We start from the raw sequence: 22,335 nt of genomic DNA on the forward strand, positions 1-22,335 counted from the left end.
GCCCGAGGTAGTCAGTGATGGGGCCAGGATGAGTGCCCATCACTTGACTCCAAAATCCAGGGCTCCTTCCACTGAACTGTGCTGTCTTCTTAATTCAGAAGTATCACTAACGTATATCTTAGATGCCTATTCATGGCCTAATGGTGACATCAGATGCTTGAAGCCTGTGCCAGCAGACAAAAGGTTCCTGCAGGCCCATTCTACTTAGATGGAAAGACTTCATGAGTAAGTACAGTGACAGATGCCCTCTCATCCAAGAATTAGCCTTCTTAAATGTGAAGAGGTTCATCAACAGAGGACGGATCATCAAGAGATAAAATGTTATTGGCTGTGATACCTCTCCAAACCAATTACTAAAGAAGAGATTAGTTCTGATGGCAGAAATGATGAAATCATGAACCAATTGAATACTATAATAGATTTAGATGTTAAATTAGTCTATTTGGAAAAGAAGGATGCAATCCATTGAAGTATTTCTATATCTCTATCTACAGTGTCTTCTAGTGGAAAATTATATCAGTGATAATGATTAATTACATTATGGCAAATCTGTTGCTGAAAGGAGTATCTACCCAACTCTAGAACAGACATTTCGATTAGCTGTCCCAGTACACTGAATGGAAGGGCTCTCAGTTATATGAATTTGGATGGCCCTCATTCCCTTGTAAAAATTCTCTCTCTCCCCTCCTATTAGTTTTCGTGAAAAAGGTTAACAACTGTCACTTGAAATTTAAATTTAATGTAATGAGTCCTTTCCAGCAGCATTTTAATATACATCATTCAAAAGAACACGTCTTTACACAGGAGACCTCAATTTCACATTGATTTTTTTTTTCAACGTCTCAGTGATACGAACAGCATCCTCAAAGAGATCTGACATTTGGAGAAAAGTGCAACTGGCATTTAGAACATGAAGCAACTGAACGTGGTGACTGCTTCACATCCAGCTGGACTGCAATTTAACTTAGTATTAGTCTTTAATAATCACTATTCATTTTTATGAACTCTATTCATGTTATGCAGCCAAGGAAGGAAATGGATGAACATCAAAACCATCAACATTATACCTGAAAGACAAAATAACATTTAAAAAATCAAAAATGTTATAACCATTCATTTTTGTATTCTTAAGAACTGAATATGTTCATAAAAATTTCCTATGCCAAGACTTTATGATGCTTACAGAATTTCTAAAATCAAGAACATTCATTGTTTATTTTCTTCAATACCAAAAATAAATAATAAATGGGAAGGAGTCCCTTCTCCAAATTTATCTCCATCATTAGTGATATTTGTCTCTGCTGGTCCCAGAGACACTGTGAATTAAATAAGGAATTTTGAAAATATTTAGGAGTTTTGTCTTGTAAAATCACATAATACAAGGTAGTCCTTGGATTACTCCCTTTCACATACATATTTTCCTTTTAAATTTAATACAATGATATGCAACAGATATAAATTCAAATTTTCCAATAAATTCAGTGGAGAAAAGCCAACTCCTACAAGATAAACCAAAAAAATCCATACTTAAAATTTAAAAGAAATTTATTTTCTAATCTTATTAATAAGTATAGGTTAACTGTTTGGTCATGTATATATATATTGTATTTAATTTATACTCTAACATATTTAACATGTATTGGTCGACCTGCCATGGAGGGGGGGAAGGAGGGGAAAATTGGAACAAATGGTTTGTCAATTGTCAATGTTGTAAAATTACCCATGCAAATATCTGGTAAATAAAAACTATTAATAATTAAAAAAAAAGAAGTATATGTTAAATATCAAACCAACAAACATTTATTCAGTGCTTATTGTATGTAGAACAATAAGCGTGGCTTTGGGGGAGATATAAAGTTGAGAATCTCTGATGTTAATAAATCCTAAGATATGGGAACAATTATTCTGGTTATTCAACATCAAGCTAATATGAGTTAAGTAATTTTTTTTTTAAAGTTCATTAATCCCATTAGACAAAGCATTATCCTGTACTAACACACCAAAGTAGAATTAATCAGTGGGATAACAGTCAAGAAGGATTGTTTTTTGCTAAGCAGCAGCAATTGAGATATGTGATTCTGACAGTAATGTGTTGCTGCACAATCCAGGAAAGTATTGGTCCATTCTGTAGCTTGGGACTCCATAAAGCAAAACAAAAAACAGCCAGGAAATATGACTGTGTCACTAAGATCCCCAGGGTTATTTTTGCCTTCTTGATGATGTCATTGCTAGGATGAAATCACTGTATTTAAGAATCACCTTATAAAAATCAACTCCTTCAGGGACAGCTAGGTGGTGCAGTGGAATAGAGCACCAGCCCTGAATTCAGGAGGATCTGAGTTTTCAAATTTGGTCTCAGACACTTAACACTTCCTAGCTGTGTGACCCTGAGCAAGGCACTTAACTCCCCAATTGCCTCAGAAAAAGACAAACAAACAAAAAAAAACCCCAACTATCTCTTACTGTAAGAAAACAATGCACACTAGAGTTTCATGTCATGAAATTCACAAATTGGGAATGAATCTATTACTATACATTTATGATATTTTCTATGATTTTTGTAGGAGATGGAGATAATCATCATTCAAATCTCACATCTGTGAAATAATAGTGATTATTTGGAAATTGCTGAGAAAGAAAACAAAGGTGCTAAATAGTGCTGAGTGGAAAAAAGAACCATGGACCCAAGAATCAAAAGGCTCCAAAGATTTGAGTTCCAATTCCTCTTCTGCCACTTAATAGCTGGGTGACTGGTTTCCTCATCTGTAAAATGAAAATGCTGAACTAGATCACTCTCATGGCCCTTTGCAGCTCTCTAACATTTTCCTGATCACAATACAGCCTGGGAGTGGTCATCTCTTTATTTTTCCAGTCTGTAACCTTTGGATCCTGAAAGAGTTGAATTTTTGTCCCTTCCATTTTTAAACTGAAATGATAATTTCATTTCTATGGTCCCTCCTTTTTCTCTCCCATATTTCTTTAGATTTTTTGAGGTTCTATCATTTTCAATTGTATTGTTCTTTGTAACTCCATTTGGTTGATAAATCAGACCCAGAAAGCAGAAGGGATTTGCCCAAGATGACAAAACTATCTAATATATGGTTCTAGAATGAGAACCCAGGTCTCCAGGATCCCAGCTCATTCATCTTTCTATTGTGCCACATCATTGCACTGTTCATCCTACCTTTGGGACAAACTATTTTCCATGTAATCATGTCTCTAACCACATATTTGAAGTCAGTGATAAACTAGAATTTCTATTTACACACTTTTAAAAACCATGTTTATTTTTTCTATTGAAGTATATATGTACTCTTTAAACATATTAATTTGTAGAAATTCAAGGACTTGATATATGATCCTTAATAAGTATAACAGAACTTTCACAGCATATATAAGCTTAGAGATCATCTGGCATGTTAAACCAGGTCCTCTCTTCCAATTCTGATATTCTTTGGTCATATGTTTCAAGATGCAACGCACAAAAATTTTAGGTTACACTAGGAGAGCCCCTTTAAAATGTTCTATTATTAGTACTTCAGAGGTGGACTCTGGCCTCTGCTTTAAACACTAAAGGTTCTCCCAGCCCTGCTTTGAGAAAATGGAGATTTGACAATAGAATTCAACATTACATTTCCTGAAAATGTACGAAATAGAAATGTGCTTACCTAAAGAAGGAGCCAGGCAATACACAATTAAATAGTTGTAGAATAATTCATGAAAGCACTGGAGATGTAGTGAAAGGGCCAAAGCTGGATTAAATATAGCTCCTGTTAGATTTCCTCCTGTAACAAAATTTTAAGCAAAATGACACTAAACTAGATTTTTATCTTTCACCTGTTAGGAACTAAAAACATATGGCAATTTCTAATGTGTCAGTTTAAGTATGTAGCAAATTAGCTCTACAATTATAATTTCTCCAAATTTATAAAGAAACCTATGAGAATGAATGCATCTGTTCCCCAAAGCAAAGAGTTAGATCTTAGAAAGGGACTAATCAATAAGAATTTGTCTATTTATCTGTCAGGCACTATGCTAAGAATCACAAAGACAAAAATTTAAAAATTCCTACCTTGAAGCAGCTTGTCCTCTATCTGGGAAAACATGTATATAGTCTAATTTCTTTATTGTAAACAGGTAAAGAAATGGGAGGCTCCCAAAAGGGAATCTTTAGAAGGATTATATGGATACAGAATTTTAGTGCTTTAAATAGGTCTTAAAAACTTTCAAGTTCTAGTCTCTTTATCTTTATAGATAAGGGAGAGTTTAGGCCCAAAAAATCAAGTGACTTGACCAAGGTGACAATGCTAGATTCAAATCTTGATCTTCTGAATCCAAATCCAATGTTTGAGAGTCCTGTTCCCCCCACATCCCATCATACCACATTCCTTCAGAGCTCACTTGAATCAAATTACTCCATCCTCAAAAAGTGAAGAATTCTGCATCCTCTCTTTCACACCCTTTATTTCTACTATAATAATAAATAGGAGCATTTTAAAAGAAGAAAGCATTAAAGCATAGTGTTATTACTAGTTTAGCTTTTGGAAAATACCATATTATTGGTAGATATAGCTACATTACATATTTTTAAAAATCATTCTAATAATTGATCCTGTTCCTAAATAAATTATAATTAATTAATAAATAATTAATATTGTTCCTAAAGTTTTTTGTGGTGTGTTATCATGGCCCAAAAAAATACATTTTATCACAAAAATAAACATCCTGTTAGCTGTTAACCCAATTTTAACTATCAATAGTATAAAGCCCAAATAATACTACAAAGACAACAAAAGGTACAATAGTTACTGGTTTAAAAGCACTAATATGATAGGGCCTTATTTTTTATTTTAATTAGAATTATGGCATTATTGATGATCATTATGGTAATTTATTTCAATGACAACAGATTTGAAACTCACAACTGGGCTACTTGGAGACAATGAACAGTTCCCACCGAAATCACTCCAGTTTCAAGCCTTTGTGTTGTAGAGGCCCTACCAATGGATTTTATCACTCTAGTTGCTAGAAACAAACTTTGCAGGCAAGAGCCAATACATTCAAATATTGAGTGAAAAAGGCCCACTGGAGGCACTTTTCAGAAGAATGCTCTTGCTGAAGGGCATGAAGGTTCACCAAAGTGCTCACTCTTTCCCTACCTATCATGGCAGCTTTAACTGCATCTATCCTGGGGCCAAGGGGAATGGAATCAGGATGAATACTAGAGACAGTCTTTAAGTATACTGTTACAATGTGATATTCACTTTAGGTACAGGGCAGTCCTAAGAATAAAAAGGAATCCTCAGTTCAAATTGGGTTTTTGGGTTTTCAATAGCTACGACACAAGGAGCATTCCATATCATCTGGCCCAAATCAAACTAAATCTTTTCAAAATCACTTAGAATATCTATGGGCCCTTTGACTGAGAACTAATCTAAGCAGAAAGTAGATGCCTAAGGTGTATAATACTGAATGTCTGGGTGAATAATTAGATTATCAGTATGACATACATAGTGAATATAATGAAAAATATAGTGAAAAAGATGCTAGACTTGGGTTTCAGTATTAGTTTTAACATTTATTTACCTATGAAACTAAGTATCAGGTAAATTCTCATCAGTAAAATGGGGACAATGATACTACTTATATCTATTTGTAACTATAAAAATGTGAGCTGCCATTACTATTGCAGAACAATTTTTCAAATTGTATCACAGAAAAAAGAAATACTATCCAAGATAAAACAAATAAACTCAAACACAAAACCTGAATCTTTTTTTTTTTTTTTTTTTAAAGGAATGTTCTATTTAACATGTATAGGACTACCTGCCACCTAGGAGAGGAGGTGGAGAGAAGGAAGGGAAAAGTTGGAACAAAAGTTTTTGCAAGGGTCACTACTGAAAAATTACCCATGAATGTTTTGTCAATAAAAAGCTATTTTAAAAAAAGGAATGTTCAACAGGTGGCATTTTAGTTTGGCAATTAAATAAAAATATAAAAAACTATAGACCTATGTGTTGAAAAAAATAGTTACTTTTAAAAATTTCCAATTTCTACTACTGCTTTGATTTGGATTGTCAAAATCAGTTAAATGGACAGTTAACTGTAGTTCTTTTGGTAAAATTGCATTATACAACATGACATCTGTTTTCAAATAAAATAAATTTATTATCTCTCCTGAACTGTCAAATGATAACACTTATATATTTTTAAAAATCAGACTTCTTCAGCAATAAAAGCCACATATCTATTGGGCAGTACTTCACTACCACAGAAACTTTGTCCTATTATACTGGTAAAGTAACCAAAGTGCCTTGGAGAGGACATGAAAGAACACTTACAGCTTTTAAACATTTCCATTTACCTTACTTAAAATGTAGTTTCAACATTTTAAATAGCAAAATTATAGGCAATGATAAGTAATCTCCTCAGGAAGGATCATTATCAAAGTCTCCTCAAAATCACAATTTTATACAAAGATCTTCTGAAAGCAAATTTTTGTTACACTGATATATGCTATAAATAATTAAAATCAAAATTTTCAGAACAAATCACACTTTGGCTTTTGATAAAATAAGGAATTTTTATTAACATTAAAAAAAATTTTTTTACTTCATTTAGGAGTAAATTATGGCACCAAAGACATTTTAAAAAAATCCCCACACAATGGGTTTCCCCTTTTTGTTTTTTAAACGCCTTCAACAAAAAAATGAGAACAAGTTTTCCTACCCACCCTTATCCCTCTTATAATAATAGCAGCATTTACCATCAGTATAACTTCTTTGAAAAACATTAGTTCTTATAACTTGATGCTAAATGTAATGGAACATCAACCATCCTGCTATATTCCTAGTTGTGCCCCCATGGATGTGAGCCACATTATCACTGTCCTTCCTTTTTCTTCTCTGAAACATGAAGGATAGCAATCCCCATAAAAGCTAAATAATAAAATTGTTTGGAAACTATAAAGCACTAGGGAAAGAAAACACTTATCATTATGAATGTCTTCTAGTCTACTGGATAATTCAAATGAGAATTTCAAAACTATAAGAGACCTTGGACAACATCTAGTTAAATCATTTGATTTTAGAAGGGAAAACTGAGCCTCAGAGAAGGTAATTCAAGGCAAAATGTATTAACAAGATAGAATAATATCTGTATTTAGTTCTGAGAGCTTGAATTTTTTGCCATAATAAAATATTTCCTGCAATTTAAGTTTTTTCCCAAAAAGTTATTAAAATTATTTTTTACTTCAGTCTCTTTCAGTTAACCCTCCCTATTGCATCAAGAAAAATCAGAGTTACTATAATGATGTAACTTGATTCATTTTTATTAAACTCTACAGTGTTAGATAACTGTATAATTATGAACATTCAAGACATTTTATGTTAACTTTTCTAGAGGGAAAAATCCAACTTGGAGTAGGAGCAAAAGTAAGTAAGAACTTTAAGAAGGCATATGCCAAGCTGAAATCTGATGAATTAAAAACAGAAAATTCCCACTCCTCAATTTCAACAATTTTAACCTTTCTATGCAAATAAAATGGCACAGATCAAAATAAAAGACATTTCTGCATTTTAAAGAGTGACTATAAAATATAAACATTTGAAAATTATGTGTATTCCTGTAGGGATAAAGTCCTATATTTGGAAACCTGTTTTTTATTATAAATATCAAAATACCTCTGACTTGAACTATATTAAGTTTGAAAAGGATCCATTTGAAGGCATTTGAAGATAAACAACTTTTATGAACTTGATTTTAAAAGAAATACAAATTCCACTTCTCCCATGAAGCATCCTCTCCACTGCTCCATTTCTCCTAGAGACTCCTGGGTTTCCTGAACTTCTTTCAAACTGTACAGCATAATTTAGAATTACCTTCTTTTGGCAATTCACTATTGTTAATAAAAATCTCATCATCCTAATTCAGCAAATAATTATTGAGCACTTATTAAAATAACTGATATTTATGTAATGTTTTAAGATATGCAGAGTGCTTTGCATATTGGAGCTCAAAGCCCTTATGGAGTAGACCTCTTTCTTACAAAGGAAAAAATCCTGAATGGAAGTTCAATAACTTATACATGAATATCAGAGGCAGGTGAGAACTCCAGGTCAACTGACTCTAGTGCTAACCAATGTGACCCACTTCTCTCTCTGAATGATAGGCCCATCTTTAAAAGATAAAACAACATGGCAGAATTGAAGTTCCCTGAGAGTAGGTTCTAATTTTTGGCTCCTTTTTTATCCCCACAGCAGAGTACAGGGCTGAGCAAACAGCTGATGCCCAATAAAATACTCTTGAATGATTCCTATGAAGTAGGGAATTCTGTTTAACTCAAGTTGGAGGTAATCATTCAGATGCATCGAATGATCCTATATGGCTCTGAGAACCTCAACAAGGACAGCTTGGTTATTTGTACAATCAAATAAAATGAGATGTGGGGGTTACATTCTACTGGGGGATATCTGTTCACAATGATGGTGAACTAACACTTGAAAAATCAGGGCGCTTCAAAAAGTTATCAAACTGTGTATACCCTTTGACCCAGCAGTGCTACTACTGGGCTTATATCCCAAGGAAATACTAAAGAAGGGAAAGGGACCTGTATGTGCCAAAATGTTTGTGGCAGCCCTTTTTGTAGTGGCTAGAAACTAGAAAATGAATGGATGTCCATCATTTGGAGAGTGGTTGGGTAAATTATGGTATATGAAGGTTATGGAATATCATTGTTTTGTAAGAAATGACCAACAGGAGGAATACAGAGAGGCTTGGAGAGACTTACCATCAACTGATGCTGAGTGAAATAAGCAGAACTAGGAGATCATTATACACTTCAACAATGATACTGTATGAGGATGTATTCTGATGGAAGTGGATATCTTCAACATAGAGAAGAGCTAATCCAATTCTAATTGGTAAATGATGGACAGAATCAGCTACACCCAGAAAAGGAACAATGGGAAATGAGTGTAAACTGTGAGCATTTTTTTGTTTGTTTTTCTTCCCAGATTATTTTTATCTTCCGAATATAATTCTTCCTTTGCAACAACAAAAAAATTCGGTTCTGCACATATATATTGTACCAAGCATATACTATAAGATATTTAATATGTATGGGAATGCCTGCCATCTAGGGAGGGGGTGGAGGGAAGGAGGGGAAAAATTCGGAACAGAAGGGAGTACAATGGATAATGTTGTTAAAAAAAAAAAAAATTAACTATGCATATGTACTGTCAAAAAAAAGTTATAATTATAAAAATTAATTAAAAAAAAAAAAAAAAAAAGAAAAAGAAAAATCAGGGCACTTGGGCAAAGCCTGGAAGGAAATGAGATGTTCTAAGATGGGGAGATGAGAAGGGAGACAGCCTGTACAAAAGCAGGAGAGGCAAGAGATGCAATGTCAAGTACAGGAAGTGGCCAATGGGTCAGTTTGGCTACAATCAAATGGTGAATAGCCTAAATGCCAAATTATTATTTCACCTGCAATGTCCATAGACAAGTTACCTTTGATATGTCACAGGGGCTACAAAGACCTGGAAGCCAGGAAGAAATAGAGGCAAAGTCTGCTTTAGACACATCACTTATCCCTTAGGACTCTGCCTAATGCTCCAAGATTTCTCAGATATAAAGAAGGTCTCAACCTGCATTGATAGAGGGAGCCTACCCAGAAGTTCCCTCTACCAATCAACACTCAGTTGCAGTCCTCCTTATCCTTATCCTACATGGACATGATAGATGAATAGATCACAGAGAAAATATGAATCTATTTACAAATAGATGAGTTTTGCATTGGATTCATATTGCTATTCACTGAAATTTTCCCCCAAAAAATCTTGTAACAAAAACATTTTAAAAATTTTTACAAAGATATCAGAAGTTCATTTGGAACTTTACCCATTCTGATTTAAACAGATATCAAACATTCTGTGAAACTCATGGACTCAAATATTAAAACTGAAGTAAACTGTTGGGTCTGATTTATTGCTAAAGCCTTTAAAAACTGGAATTAGAGAAAATGAGTATATATTCTTTTCAATCTATGGTCAGTTAGTTATCCACAAACATCATGTGAAAAGACCACTAGGCTTGAAGCCAGAAGACACAAGTCTGTGTTCCTTTGGAGATACATTTACTGGTATGGTGACCATATTGAAACCATATTGCACTTTCAGAGCAGGCATACAGAATTTGCATTATAAAACTCACAGATCAGTAGACGGTAAAATATTATAGAACTGTAAAAGTTATTGCTTTTCTTTGCTCACTGAACTAGATTTTCTCAGCACAGGAACCACATTCCTGGGAATAAGTGAGGCAGTCTTGAAATAGGCACTAATACTTTTAAATCTTTCAAGTATTATGTTTCATGGATCACAGGATATGTAGAAGGGTATTATATAGTAAATTATAGCTCTATAGCTATATTATAGCAAAACCAGTTAATCTTGGTTCCCATTGGGAGAAAAAAGGCAGCAAAAATCTTTATACTGTGAACTAAATAAAATATTAGTTGATTACACTAGCACACTGGCTCCACATATCAACCTACACATATATTCTGGGGCAGGGCTAGAAAACATCACCAATACTATAAATATATGTCCTTAATTATTCTTGCAATACAGGAGGCCATTCCCAGCTTATTATTCTTCCTATCTCTAATCCTCTCATCCCCAATCAAGAGAATGACCTGTATTAATTGGTTTTACTGATTTTGTAGAATAAAGATGAAATTTGTTAAATCATAGGGTTCTTTTATACAATGGAATATTTGCTCAGTTTAAGTATAAATCACTTTCCAGCCACACCTCATCTTACCTTCCATGATTTTGCCCAAGGGTAATATATATACAAAATGAAAAAATAATCTAATTCCATTATCTACTGGCAACAATGTATTCATAGGTGCTGAAAAAGGAGGGGAGAATTCTGTGACTCCATGCCTAGTTTTCTTTTCTATTACACAGCAATTACTCTCTGGGTCCTGATAAGACTGGACTCAATCCATGATATCCTTTGAGGTGCTAAGAAAAGGAAAAACAATACCACGTGAGGCTTAAATGGAGGAATTTCTTCCAGGAAAGAAAAGAATTTAAGGGTGAAATAAAGGAGGGAAATGACACAAAAACATTAGGGCTGTGCAAAAAGTAGCTGAAATATTATCACCTGGTCAAAAGAATACACTTTTTTTTTTCATTGAGAAGAACTAGAATAGAAATTAGACACAGATTTTGGTTCAATCTTATGGAAAACTTCCTAATAAGGAGAGTGATCTAAGTGCTGCTTCCAAACTAGTTAGTTCTTTAGGAGTGGAGGTCTTGAGGTGTTATAGTAAAAATTTCTATTCAGGAAGTGGTTGGACGTTCTAACTTTTGTGATTTGGGATGAATGAACAAGTAATTTCCTTGGATGCCATACACACTTGTAATGTAAAACCAGCCTTCCAAACTACTTTGTAATTCATAGTGTGGTATTCATACAATCAATACAAATCCAACTGAACAGGAGGGAGAATGTTAGTATATATAGTAACTTTTGGATGTACCTATTCTTGGTAATGAAAGACAGTTTGTGGTGGTGTTTAAAAAACTGGCTTGGAAAAAAAAAGATCTGGGGTTCACTTTCTGCCTCTAGCACACACTGGCTGTATGATGCCACACTTTTTAAAATCTGTGATCTATGAAATTCTCTGAAAAACTATCAATCTACATTGATGGAGTTTCAGATCTACTAACTGCTTTTTGGGGAAGGGCAAGAGATAGAAAAAAAATTTTTTCAATTGCATGTAAATTTTTTTTTAACATTCGTTTCTGTAAAAATTTTGAATTTCATATTCTCTCCTCTTCTTCCTGTTCTTTCTCATTGAGAAGGTAAGCAATTTGATACAGTTATAACTTAGTAATCACACTATGCTTGCTAACTAGGTGACAAGTTCACTTGTTTCTAGCCTCTGAAGAATAAACATTAAAATTCTTTGTGCTCAAAATTTCAGTGCTCTGGGATAAAATCCCTTTTAATAGTAACAGCTCCAGTTTTATGATACAGTGGAAAGAGAAATAAACTTGGTATCATAATACCTAAGGCTTGTCCCTGACATGTTTATTAACTGTATGAAAGAAGCAAGCTTTTTGTCCTATGAGATTTAGTTTCCTCGACAAAGAGAACTCTTAAGATTTCTTTCATTTTTCAATTTTATAACTTCTAAGGGTTTAACTCAGTATTCACTATTCTAATAGAAAAGAAATGAGAAAATCACAATGTTTGAGTATCTATAACTTGTATTATGCTGTATCAATTTAGATCTGGCCCCAGAGAGTGATATGCTTCCTGTTCTCAAGTGGGCTATATTTTCTATTCAAGGTCTCTATAGTGGGAGGAAGGAAAGAAAGTTCTTTCCCCCCCTGCCCAAACTGTGTCATTTCCAGAAGTTCCTGCAACATGTTGCCTTAGTTTCCTTAATCTTAAATTCCAAATTTTATCATTTTTCTATTTTAAAAAATATTTACTTCCTTGTAAAATGAAGGTATCACTAGCAGTCTATAAATGAAGAATTACAGTGTTAATTATTTTTTGACAGAACTAATTTTGTGAAAGACCTTGGGAATGTTTCTTCTTTAACAATAGAACTTTACAACAATAATTTTTCCAGACCCACAACATGCTTCTATTCTCTCCTAGTTGGACATCTTTTTTCTCCATCCCTAAAGAAAACATCAAGGAACAGATAGATATTGGGATATTGTGTAAATATCTCTTCTGAGGAGGCCAAAGATACACACAGTATAAATTTTAAAGGTAGGTAAAGATCCTTTTCTTGTCTGGAAAGAGCAATTAACTTGCTGAATTAAGGTCTCAGTTCCACCACTTACTTACAAACCTCATGATTGTAGCTAAATCTCAAGCTGAGTCTCAGTTTCCTCATTTGTATAAAGAATATTTGTATGAACCATCTCTCAAAGTTTTTGGGAGGAAAGTATTCTGTTAACAATAAAATGCTATGAAAATTTAAGTAATTATCTTAACTGTAAATTGAAGCTACAAAGAGTGAGTCTTAAGGGCAGCTAGGTGGCACAGTAGATAAAGCACTAGCCCTGAAATCAGGAGGATCTCAGTTCAAATTTGGCCTCAGACACTTAACACTTCCTAGCTGTGTGACTCTGGGCAAGTCACTTAACCCCAATTGCCTGGGGGAGAGGGGGAGTGTGAATTTTTAAATGACTCGGCACCACCAATAGTTGCCCTTTCTACTTCAACAAGATTGAAATAATACTGAATATTTTAAATGAATTTTAAAGAATGTGTCAAATATAACAAATAGGCTACAGATATCCTATCTCTACATGAAATCTAGAAGCCTTAACATTTTGGAACAATTTCCAATGAATTTTTTTTTTTGTTAAAACAGCTCAATTTCAAAAGGACTATGTCATTCAACATTGTTCCTTAAATCTCTGCCTCATAACCTCATAGATGATGGTTGGCTGCATTTGGGACTGTGTAACTGTTTCATGAACAAATGGACCAGTTTTGTTTTTTTTTTTTTCACAGAAGTCACTTCCATGTAAGGTGCATTTAAAAACTTATAAACTGTTTTTAGATGGCTTGTAAATGCATTTTAAAAATATCCCAAGATAGGGGATTCTAAGGTAACTATACTTCTATGGGAATCAAGTATTAGAAAAAAATGGTGATGAAAAATGACAGAATTTTTAAGAATTCTGTATAAAATTTATATTAGATACTTTTTGGACTTTTGATCAAGTTTAGTGAGCAGAAATGGAAGTGACTGTTTTGTGATAAGTAAATTCTATTACTTCTTTCAGAGACTGGGTCCTATCAGGTTTACTTATATAAAATCCTATTTGACCTTCACAACCTGGCCCCTTCCCAGTAATCTTACATTTTACTCTCCTCTCTCCTCCAGGTCCTTTACCATCCCAGTTATCTGGCCTTCTTTTGGCACTTTTCTTAGTGGCTGTTCCCAATATCCGGAATGTTTTCCCCTCTCATTTCTGCTGTCTGATTCCCCTGGGTTTTTTTTTTAAACTCAGTCCTAACCCTACCTTCCGAAGGAGGCTTTTCTCAATCCATACCTGCCCTTCCCAGTGCTTTACCTCTGACCAAAGACCAAAAATATAACGAGTGCTACCTTCAGGTGGTTCACTCTCAATTTACATTGAATTTATCTTGTATGTAATTACAATGTCTGTCGCATTGAACTCTGAGCTTCCTCAAAATAGGGGTCTTATTTTTATTTTGTATCTCCAGCACTTGGGCCTGTACATAGTAAACATTTAATAAATGCTTGACGACCTAATTTAGTCCATTTTGGGATATCTCAGACCTGACTGAACCAGCTAAGTTGGGTAGACAAGTCTTCTGAAGCTAAATAGAAGAAATATAACTAAATCTTGCCTTTCACATGACAGCTCTTTAAAAGTTTGAAGACAGAAGTATTTCTCCCAAGCAGTCTTTTCTCCAGACAATGCCTGCTGAAGTGTCTTACATGACACTCATTACTCCTGTAATTTACTTAAGGACCTCACTTCTCAGTTCCAACATCAGATAGCTGTTATTATTATTATTTTTAAAATAAAATAGATCATTTTTTTGCGTGGGAAGCCAGAGAAATGCACTCACAGCTAGAATGGAGGGACTGAGTACTATCACATCCTTGGTTCCTATAATGAGGTACAATGTAAAATTGATCTGGAATCCACATTGTATATTATAACTTTAGTCAAGCCATCTCCCTCCCCCACTCCACTCCAGCTTCCTCTTCTGTAAAACCAGGGTGTTGTCCTAGGTAATCTCAACGGTGTGTTACAAATTCCAAACTCTATGAGCCCGTGACCTGGATTAGAGTTTAAACTCTGTCATTTTAGCGTGTCACTTAACTTCTCCCTTCATGGGTAATGATAACAGACTTCAAACCTGGCCTCTGTCACTAGCTGGGTGACCCGGGCAATCTATTTAACTCTGCTTGTTTCAAGTTCCCTCATCGATAAAACAAGCTGGAGAAGGAAATGACAAATCATTTGCCAAGAAAACGTCGGGCCGCCTGCACAATAATGCGCTTCCTTCACAGCTGCCCTTAGTAAACTTCAGAAGCACTACAGAAACACAATGAATTTTTTTTCTTTGAGCCCGCAACAACCGAGACATGGTTAGAACAGCGGTGGTGGCTGACCATAGTTAAGAGGGATGATGTCTGGGGAGATGAGTGCGCTCTGGAAACAAACCTGCGAAGACCAAAAACGTGATGAGTGCTGCCTGCATGTGGATTCGAAACTTGAGCCTGACCTCCTGGAAATGCATCACGGTACTGTGGAAAATGAAGGAGCAGAGCATCTCCACGAGGAACGCTTCGGGCAGCGCGATGTGGATGGGGCTGGCACACTTTATAGACCTCTCGGCAAAGTGCCGGCTGGAAATGCCCAGGCTCCAGACCCAGACCATAAAAGTCCGGCTGAGCCCCGAGCTGAGCATCTGCGCAAAGATCTTGAGGAAGCCCAACCACACGGGCATCTGCTCCAGCGCCAGCTGCTCCAGGACCCCGCACGGGTTGCTGACGGCGCCCACCAGCGTCAGCCCGTGGACGAGGGAGAGGAAATAGATGACGGTCAGGGTCCAGCTGGGGGTGTCCGGCCTCAGTTCATTCAGCACCTGGAGCTCGTGCGAGCAGCAGCACAGCTGGAAGGTGGCCAGCAGCTCGGCCACGAAGACTCGGATGAACGTGGAGCGGGTGTGCCTCCGGACCAGCACGCGCGCCATCCCGGTGAGCAAGACCACGCAGACCATCACCCCCAGCGAGATGCAGGTGTCCTGCCCCTCCGTCCACATCTTCAGCAGGGTCTGGCGCAGTTCTCCCGAGGACGCCACCGCGGGCGTGGGAAGCTCCGGGACCTGGACCTGGACCCCGGGCGGGTCCAGAGTCTCCAGGCCCTCCTCCTCCGGATCCAGCTTGAAAGCTTAGCGGGGGATGTAAGATAAAAAAGGGGTGGGCTCAGGGTGGGCTCCTCCTCCTCTCTCCTCCTCCTCGTCCTCCCCTCCCCGGCTCCCGACTCCCGGATAGTCTAGGGGGGCAGAGCCAGGGAGGGGAGGTAGCGGCCTAGGATGACGACTCCGGGGAGAAGGCTCCCAACGGTCAGCTCACCCACCCGGGGGAGAAACGAGTACAGCCCACACCCACCTCGCCCGCCTCGGACCGAACGAAAGGGGTTGGGAACCCGGAGAGGGAGGGGAAGAGGGAGGAGAGGAGCGCGCGCTGGGACGCACCACTGCGCGTGCGCTCCCGACTCGCCAGCCTCTCCTCCCTTCCTTCCCTCCCCCCTTCCAACTCCGGACCACGCGCCCCTTTGACCTTTAGGAGTCGATGTGGAAGTTTCCCTGGTACCTAAAAAGAGGGCGCGTGCAGGCCTCCGCAGGGGCGGGAGGAGGGGCACGGCGCGCTGGGTTAGGCCCTCGAGAGCGGGCACGCGCCGGCGCCGTTGGTGGGAGAGAGCGTCCGGGACCGGAGTGGGTCGGCGGAGTCGCTCCCAGCGGCCGTGTGACAGTTGGCCCGGAGCAAAGAAAACACGTCCGCGGCTCAACCGACTTTCTTTCCGCGTCCCCCCTCCGCGGTTCAGGGGACAAACCCCCACGGCCATGCCCACGTAGACCTCGCGTGGTGGCACAATTTCTATGGTGACGTAAAGGCCCATATTCCCCGCCACGCAGGGTCGTCCTGGGGAGCGCGGCTCAGAATGCTCCACGCTCTCAGTTATTCACGCAGCTTGTTCGGAGAGAACTTGCGAGAAAGCGAGGGACGCGGCCAGTCCCTCTCGTCCTTTGCAAGCACAACATTGCAGAATTCTAGCGTTGGAAGGACCTCCGAGGCCTCCGCAGCCAGGGCCCTGAGCGATAACAGGACCCGGGACAGGACTGCGCCCGCCGCGGCTCCCGCACATCACCCTTTCCCTCTATAGCGGTTCTCATTATCAAGTCTCTGGATAATTGTGACAGTCTTCAACGAAATCTCTAACTCCCTCAGGCTGCCATTAGAATAATTTATCACACACAGATCACAGCAGCGCTTCAGTCATCTCTTCTCAGGTGGCCAACTCCTCCATCCGAACCATCTGTGGCTTCCTATTGGTTATAGGATAAAATACACTGGGGTTTAAGTGCATTTCATACACTTCATAATCTGGCTTATCCAGTATTATTACATATTCCCTATATGTACTCTGAATTCTAGCCAAAGTTGATTTCATCTCCTGTTTTAATGATGATGACAATCATATAATAACAAGTACTACACAGTTTTTATCTCATATTCGCAATCCTGAGAAGTAAGTGTTATTATCACCATTTGACAGATGGGAAAACTGAGGCTAACAGGTTAAATGATTTGTGGCTAGTAAGTGAGCTAGTGTCTAAAGGTCAAATTTGAATTCAGCTCTTCTTGAATCCAAGCCCTGTGTTCTCCGAAGCACCTGCTAGCTATCTCTCGATATCTCTTAGGATGAGTGAGGAAAACATTAAGTGCTTACCTTGTACCAAGCACTGTGCTAAGCACTGGGGAATACAAGCACAAGCAAGCAAAACAGTCCTAAAACATAGAGAAACTAGACTTGGAAAATGAAGTAGGGAAGGGAATGTAGGTAATTCAGGGGTTCTCAAACTAGGGCCCGGAGCCAGATGCGGAGCTGAGGACGTTCATGCGGCTTGAACTGGCCCGCCATTTAAAAGTTTGAGGACTGCTGGTATGTTCTGGGGATAACAGAAAAGTGTTGTCATGGCCTGGTAAAGGTAAGCTGAAATCTCAGCTTTAAGTGTCAGGGGCAGAAGTTTGTGGTCTGATTTACAGATGGATGGGACATGGTGTGATGGCACTTATTAAATACTTTCTATGCATTGTATACTATGCCAGACACTAAATATACAAATACAAAAAGTTAGAAAGCCTGGGAACTTACATCAAAGAAACATAATATCTTGTTTGGTTGTTTGGTTGTTCTTCATACTTGTAGGAACAAAATGATATCCCTGTGTTGGGGACTATGTATAGTATCTCTGACTTTGGTTGATCAGACCAATAGGAGTTACACATACACAACACACAAGTGATTTCAGGGAAGGAGGAGAATGGGAATGAACAAGAGGGGAAATTAGGAAATTCTTTCTAGAGGAAGTAATAAAAGGTGAAGAAGGTGAGAAAGAAAACATTCGATGTACAAGGGGGGAACCCATGGATATTCTATAAAGAAAAATAAATGGAACTTTTTTTTTAAAGCCTAAAGACTCGAAATTAGCTAGTTTAGTCTTCTTTTTCGTTATGCATTTTCATATTATTTTTAATAAATTTAAAGACCTTGAGGCAATGTTCCTAAAATAGTAGCTACTAGACTAAGTAACTTGAATTTAATATACATTTTTTATATAATTTTTTTTTTCCCCCTGAGGCTGGGGTTAAGCGACTTGCCCAGGGTCACACAACTAGGAAGTGTTAAGTGTCTGAGGTCATATTTGAACTCAGGTCCTCCTGAATTCAAGGCTGGGGCTCTATCCACTGCACCACCTATCTGCCCCCATTTTTTATATAAATTGAACAAAAAGATATGACATAAATTACTTTTATTAGAAATACAAATCTTACCCTGCGAGTTTGTCTCCTGCTTCTTAGTTTTGATTTCGGTAGATGAACTACTTTTGTAGTTCTAGTTTAAGATCTAGCAAAATAAACCTGGATTCTTGCTGGGGTGTGTACTTTAGATTACAATTATGGGCCCTGTGTCCTTCTTAGTTTTAGCTTACTTTATGTTTCAAGTTAACTTCTTATTCATTAGCTCCTTTTTGTTTCTTAATTCCTTCTAAATTGTACATTGCCTTTTTCCAATCTGGAATGTGCCTTTCCCAATTGAAATGTAATTTAATGTCTTCTATAATGATGCAATTTCCTTCAATGGTACTCTGAAGCCAGCTCTTACCAATTGTTAAATTTTTAGTGTGAGAATTTATTTACACCTCAGAAATCAGAAGTCACCAAATGCTTCAAATAAGACCTTGATTTATTGCTTTGTAGATTGTTTGGGATTAAGAAAGTGATGAAGAAAAAAATGTTAACAATGCTGATTAAATATAAAATTGGGTCCAGCCTACCATAATGTTTCAAGAAGCTGCTAGGTGTTGTATCATCTTAATTGTAGTTTTGTAGTATTTAAATTGTTCTTTTTAATCTTGCTATATTTTCTCCTAAATCTGGGAATTTTGAAATTTAACTATGATGTTCCTGTAAGTTTTTCATTTTTTTTCTCTTTCAGTTGATGACTGATGGTATTTTTTCCCTATCTCTGCTTTAACTACTTTTTTTTTTACATATTCTTTTTTTCAAAAATTAATTAAAGCTTTTTATTTTTCAAAACATGTGCATAGATAATTCTGCAACATTAGCCCTTGCGAAACCTTGTGTTCCAGTTTTACCCCCTTTTCCCACCCCTATCCCCTACATGGCAAGTAGTCCAATATATGTTAAACATAGTAAAAATATATGTTAAATCCAATATATGCATGCGTATTTATACAATTATCTTGCTGTAAAAGAAAAATCAAATCAAACCAGAAAAGAAGATGATGAAGAAAATAAAATGCAAGCAAACAACAGAAAAAATTAAAATGCTATGTTGTGAACCACACTTTATCATATCAGAATTTATCATTGTATAATATTGCTGTTGCTGTGTATAATGATCTCTTGGTTCATTTGGCATGAGTTCATGCAAGTCTCTTCAGGCCTCTCTGAAATCATCCTGGTTATTGTTTCTTATAGAACAATAATATTCCATAGCATTCATATACCGTAACTTTTTCAGTCATTCTCCAACTGATGGGCATCTACTTAGTTTCCATTACAAAAAGGGCTGCCACAAACAGTTTTGTACATGTGGGTCCCTTTCCCTCTTTAAAGATCTCTTTGGGGTATAAGTCCAGTAGAAACACTGCTGGGTCAAAGAGTATGCACAGTTAGATAACTCTTTGGACATGGTTTCCAATTGTTCTCCAGAATGGTTGGATCCATTCACAATTCCACTAATGTATTAATGTCCCAGTTTTCCCATATTCCTTCCAACATTTGTCATTATCTTTTCCTGTCATCTTAGCCAATTTGAGAGGTGTGTAGTGGTATCTCAGAGTTGTCTTAATTTGCATTTTTCTGATCAATAATGATTTAGAGCACCTTTTCATATGACTAGAGATGGTTTCATTTTCTTCATCTGAAAATTGTATGTTCATATCCTTTGACCATTTATCAACTGGAGAATGGCTTGAATTCTTATAAATTTGGGTCAATTCTCTATATATTTTAGAAATGAGGCCTTTATCAGAACCCTTGAATGTAAAAATGTTTTCCCAGTTTATTCCTGCCTTTCTAATCTTGTCTGCATTAGTTTTATTTGTATAAAACCTTTTTAACTTAATGTAATCAAAATTATCTATTCTGTGATCAATAATCTCCAGTTCTTCTTTGGTCACAAATTTCTTCCTCTTTTACAGATCTGAGAGATAAACTATCCTATATTCTTCGAATTTATTTGTGATTTCATTCTTTATGTCTAGATCATGAACCCATTTCAACCTTATCTTGGTATATAGTGTTAGGTGTGGGCCAATACCTAGTATCTGCCATACTAGTTTCCATTTTTCTCAGCAGTTTTTGTCAAATAGTGAATTCTTATCCCCAAAACTGGAATCTTTAGGGTTGTAAAATACTAGATTACTATAGTCATTGACTATTTTGTCCTATGAACCTAATCTATTCCACTGATCAACTACTCTATTTCTTGGCCAGTACTAAATGGTTTTGATGACTTTTATAATAATAGTAAAACTACCATTTTGCATTTTTAAAAATTCCCTTTAAATTCTTGACCTTTTATTCTTCCAGATGAATTTTGTCATTATTTTTTCTAGGTTAATAAAATAATTTCTTAGTAGTTTGATTGGTATGACACTGAATAAGTAGATTAATTTAGGCAGCATTGCCATTTTTATTATATTCTCCTGACCTATCCAAGAGCATTTGATCTTTTCCCAATTGTTTAGATCTGACTTTATTTGTATGGAAAGTGTTTTGTAGTTCTGTTCATATAGTTCCTGACTTTCCCTTGGCAGGAAGATTCCCAAATATTTTATACTATCGACAATTATTTTAAATGGAATTTCTCTTTGTATCATTTGCTGTTGGATTTTGTTGGTGATGTATAAAAATGATTATCTCAATAGATGCAGAAAAAGCATTTGATAAAATCCAAAACCCATTCCTATTAAAAACTCTAGAGAGTATAGAAATAAATGGACTTTTCATTAAAATAATCAGTAGCATCTATTTAAAACCATCAGCAAGCATCATATGTAATGGAGATAAACTAGAACAATTCCAAATAAGATCAGTGGTGAAACAAGGTTGCCCACTATCACCGTTACTATTCAATATTGTATTAGAAATATTAGCTTTGGCAATAAGAGAAGAAAAAGATTAAAGGAATTAGAATAGGTAATGAGGAAACCAAATTATCACTCTTTGCAGATGATATGATGGTACACTAAGAGAACCTAGAGAATCAACTAAAAAACTATTAGAAACAAGCATATGATGTAGGTATTCTTCCTTTTCACTTAGGTTATCAAATTTATTGGTATAAAATTGGGCAAAATAACTCCTAATTGTTGCTCTAATTTCTTCTTCATTGGTGGAAGGTTCTCACTTTTCATTTTTGAGACTAACAATTTGATTTTCCTCTTTCCTTTTTCTAATCATATTAATTAAAGGTTTATCTAATTTTTTAAAAAATAAAACCAACTCAGTTTTACTTATTAATTCAATGATGTTTTATTTTCAGTTTTAATAATCTCCCCTTTTATTTTTAGAATTTCAAGTTTGGTATTTGACGGTTTTTAATTTTTTTTTAATATAGCTTTTTTAGTTGCAAGCTGAATTAATTGATCTTCTCTTTTTCCATTTTATGCAAGTTTGCATCTAGAGATATAACATTTCCCCTTTATTACTGTTTTGGCTGCATCCCACAAATTCTGGTATGTTGTTTCATTATTGTCATTCTCGTGGATGAAATTATTGATTGTGTCTATGATTGGCTGTTTCACCCATTCATTCTTTAGGATTAGATTATTTAGTTTCTAATTGATTTCTTCTGCCCTTATATTGAATGTAATTTTTATTTAATCATGATCTGAAAAGAAATGCATTTACTATTTTTGCCTTTCTGAATTAGATTTTGAGGTCTTTATGCTTTAATATATTGTCATTTTTGGGTGTAGATTCCATGAATT

The 22,335-nt window shown here is 36.4% G+C and overlaps 1 protein-coding gene across 1 annotated transcript; it reads right to left on the reverse strand.

The window, feature by feature from the left end:
- Positions 1 to 719: 719 nt before the first annotated feature.
- On the reverse strand, positions 720 to 16,356 carry AQP11 (aquaporin 11). Its single transcript, XM_074303994.1, has 3 exons — positions 15,249 to 16,356; positions 3,669 to 3,785; positions 720 to 1,067 (listed from the first exon to the last, which is right to left on the reverse strand). The coding sequence occupies exons 1-3, from the start codon at positions 15,847 to 15,849 to the stop codon at positions 988 to 990; spliced, it is 798 nt and encodes a 265-aa protein (XP_074160095.1). The 5' UTR covers positions 15,850 to 16,356; the 3' UTR covers positions 720 to 987.
- Positions 16,357 to 22,335: the final 5,979 nt, after the last annotated feature.

Source organism: Sminthopsis crassicaudata, chromosome 3, assembly GCF_048593235.1.
Source record: "Sminthopsis crassicaudata isolate SCR6 chromosome 3, ASM4859323v1, whole genome shotgun sequence".
Lineage (NCBI taxonomy): Eukaryota > Metazoa > Chordata > Mammalia > Dasyuromorphia > Dasyuridae > Sminthopsis > Sminthopsis crassicaudata.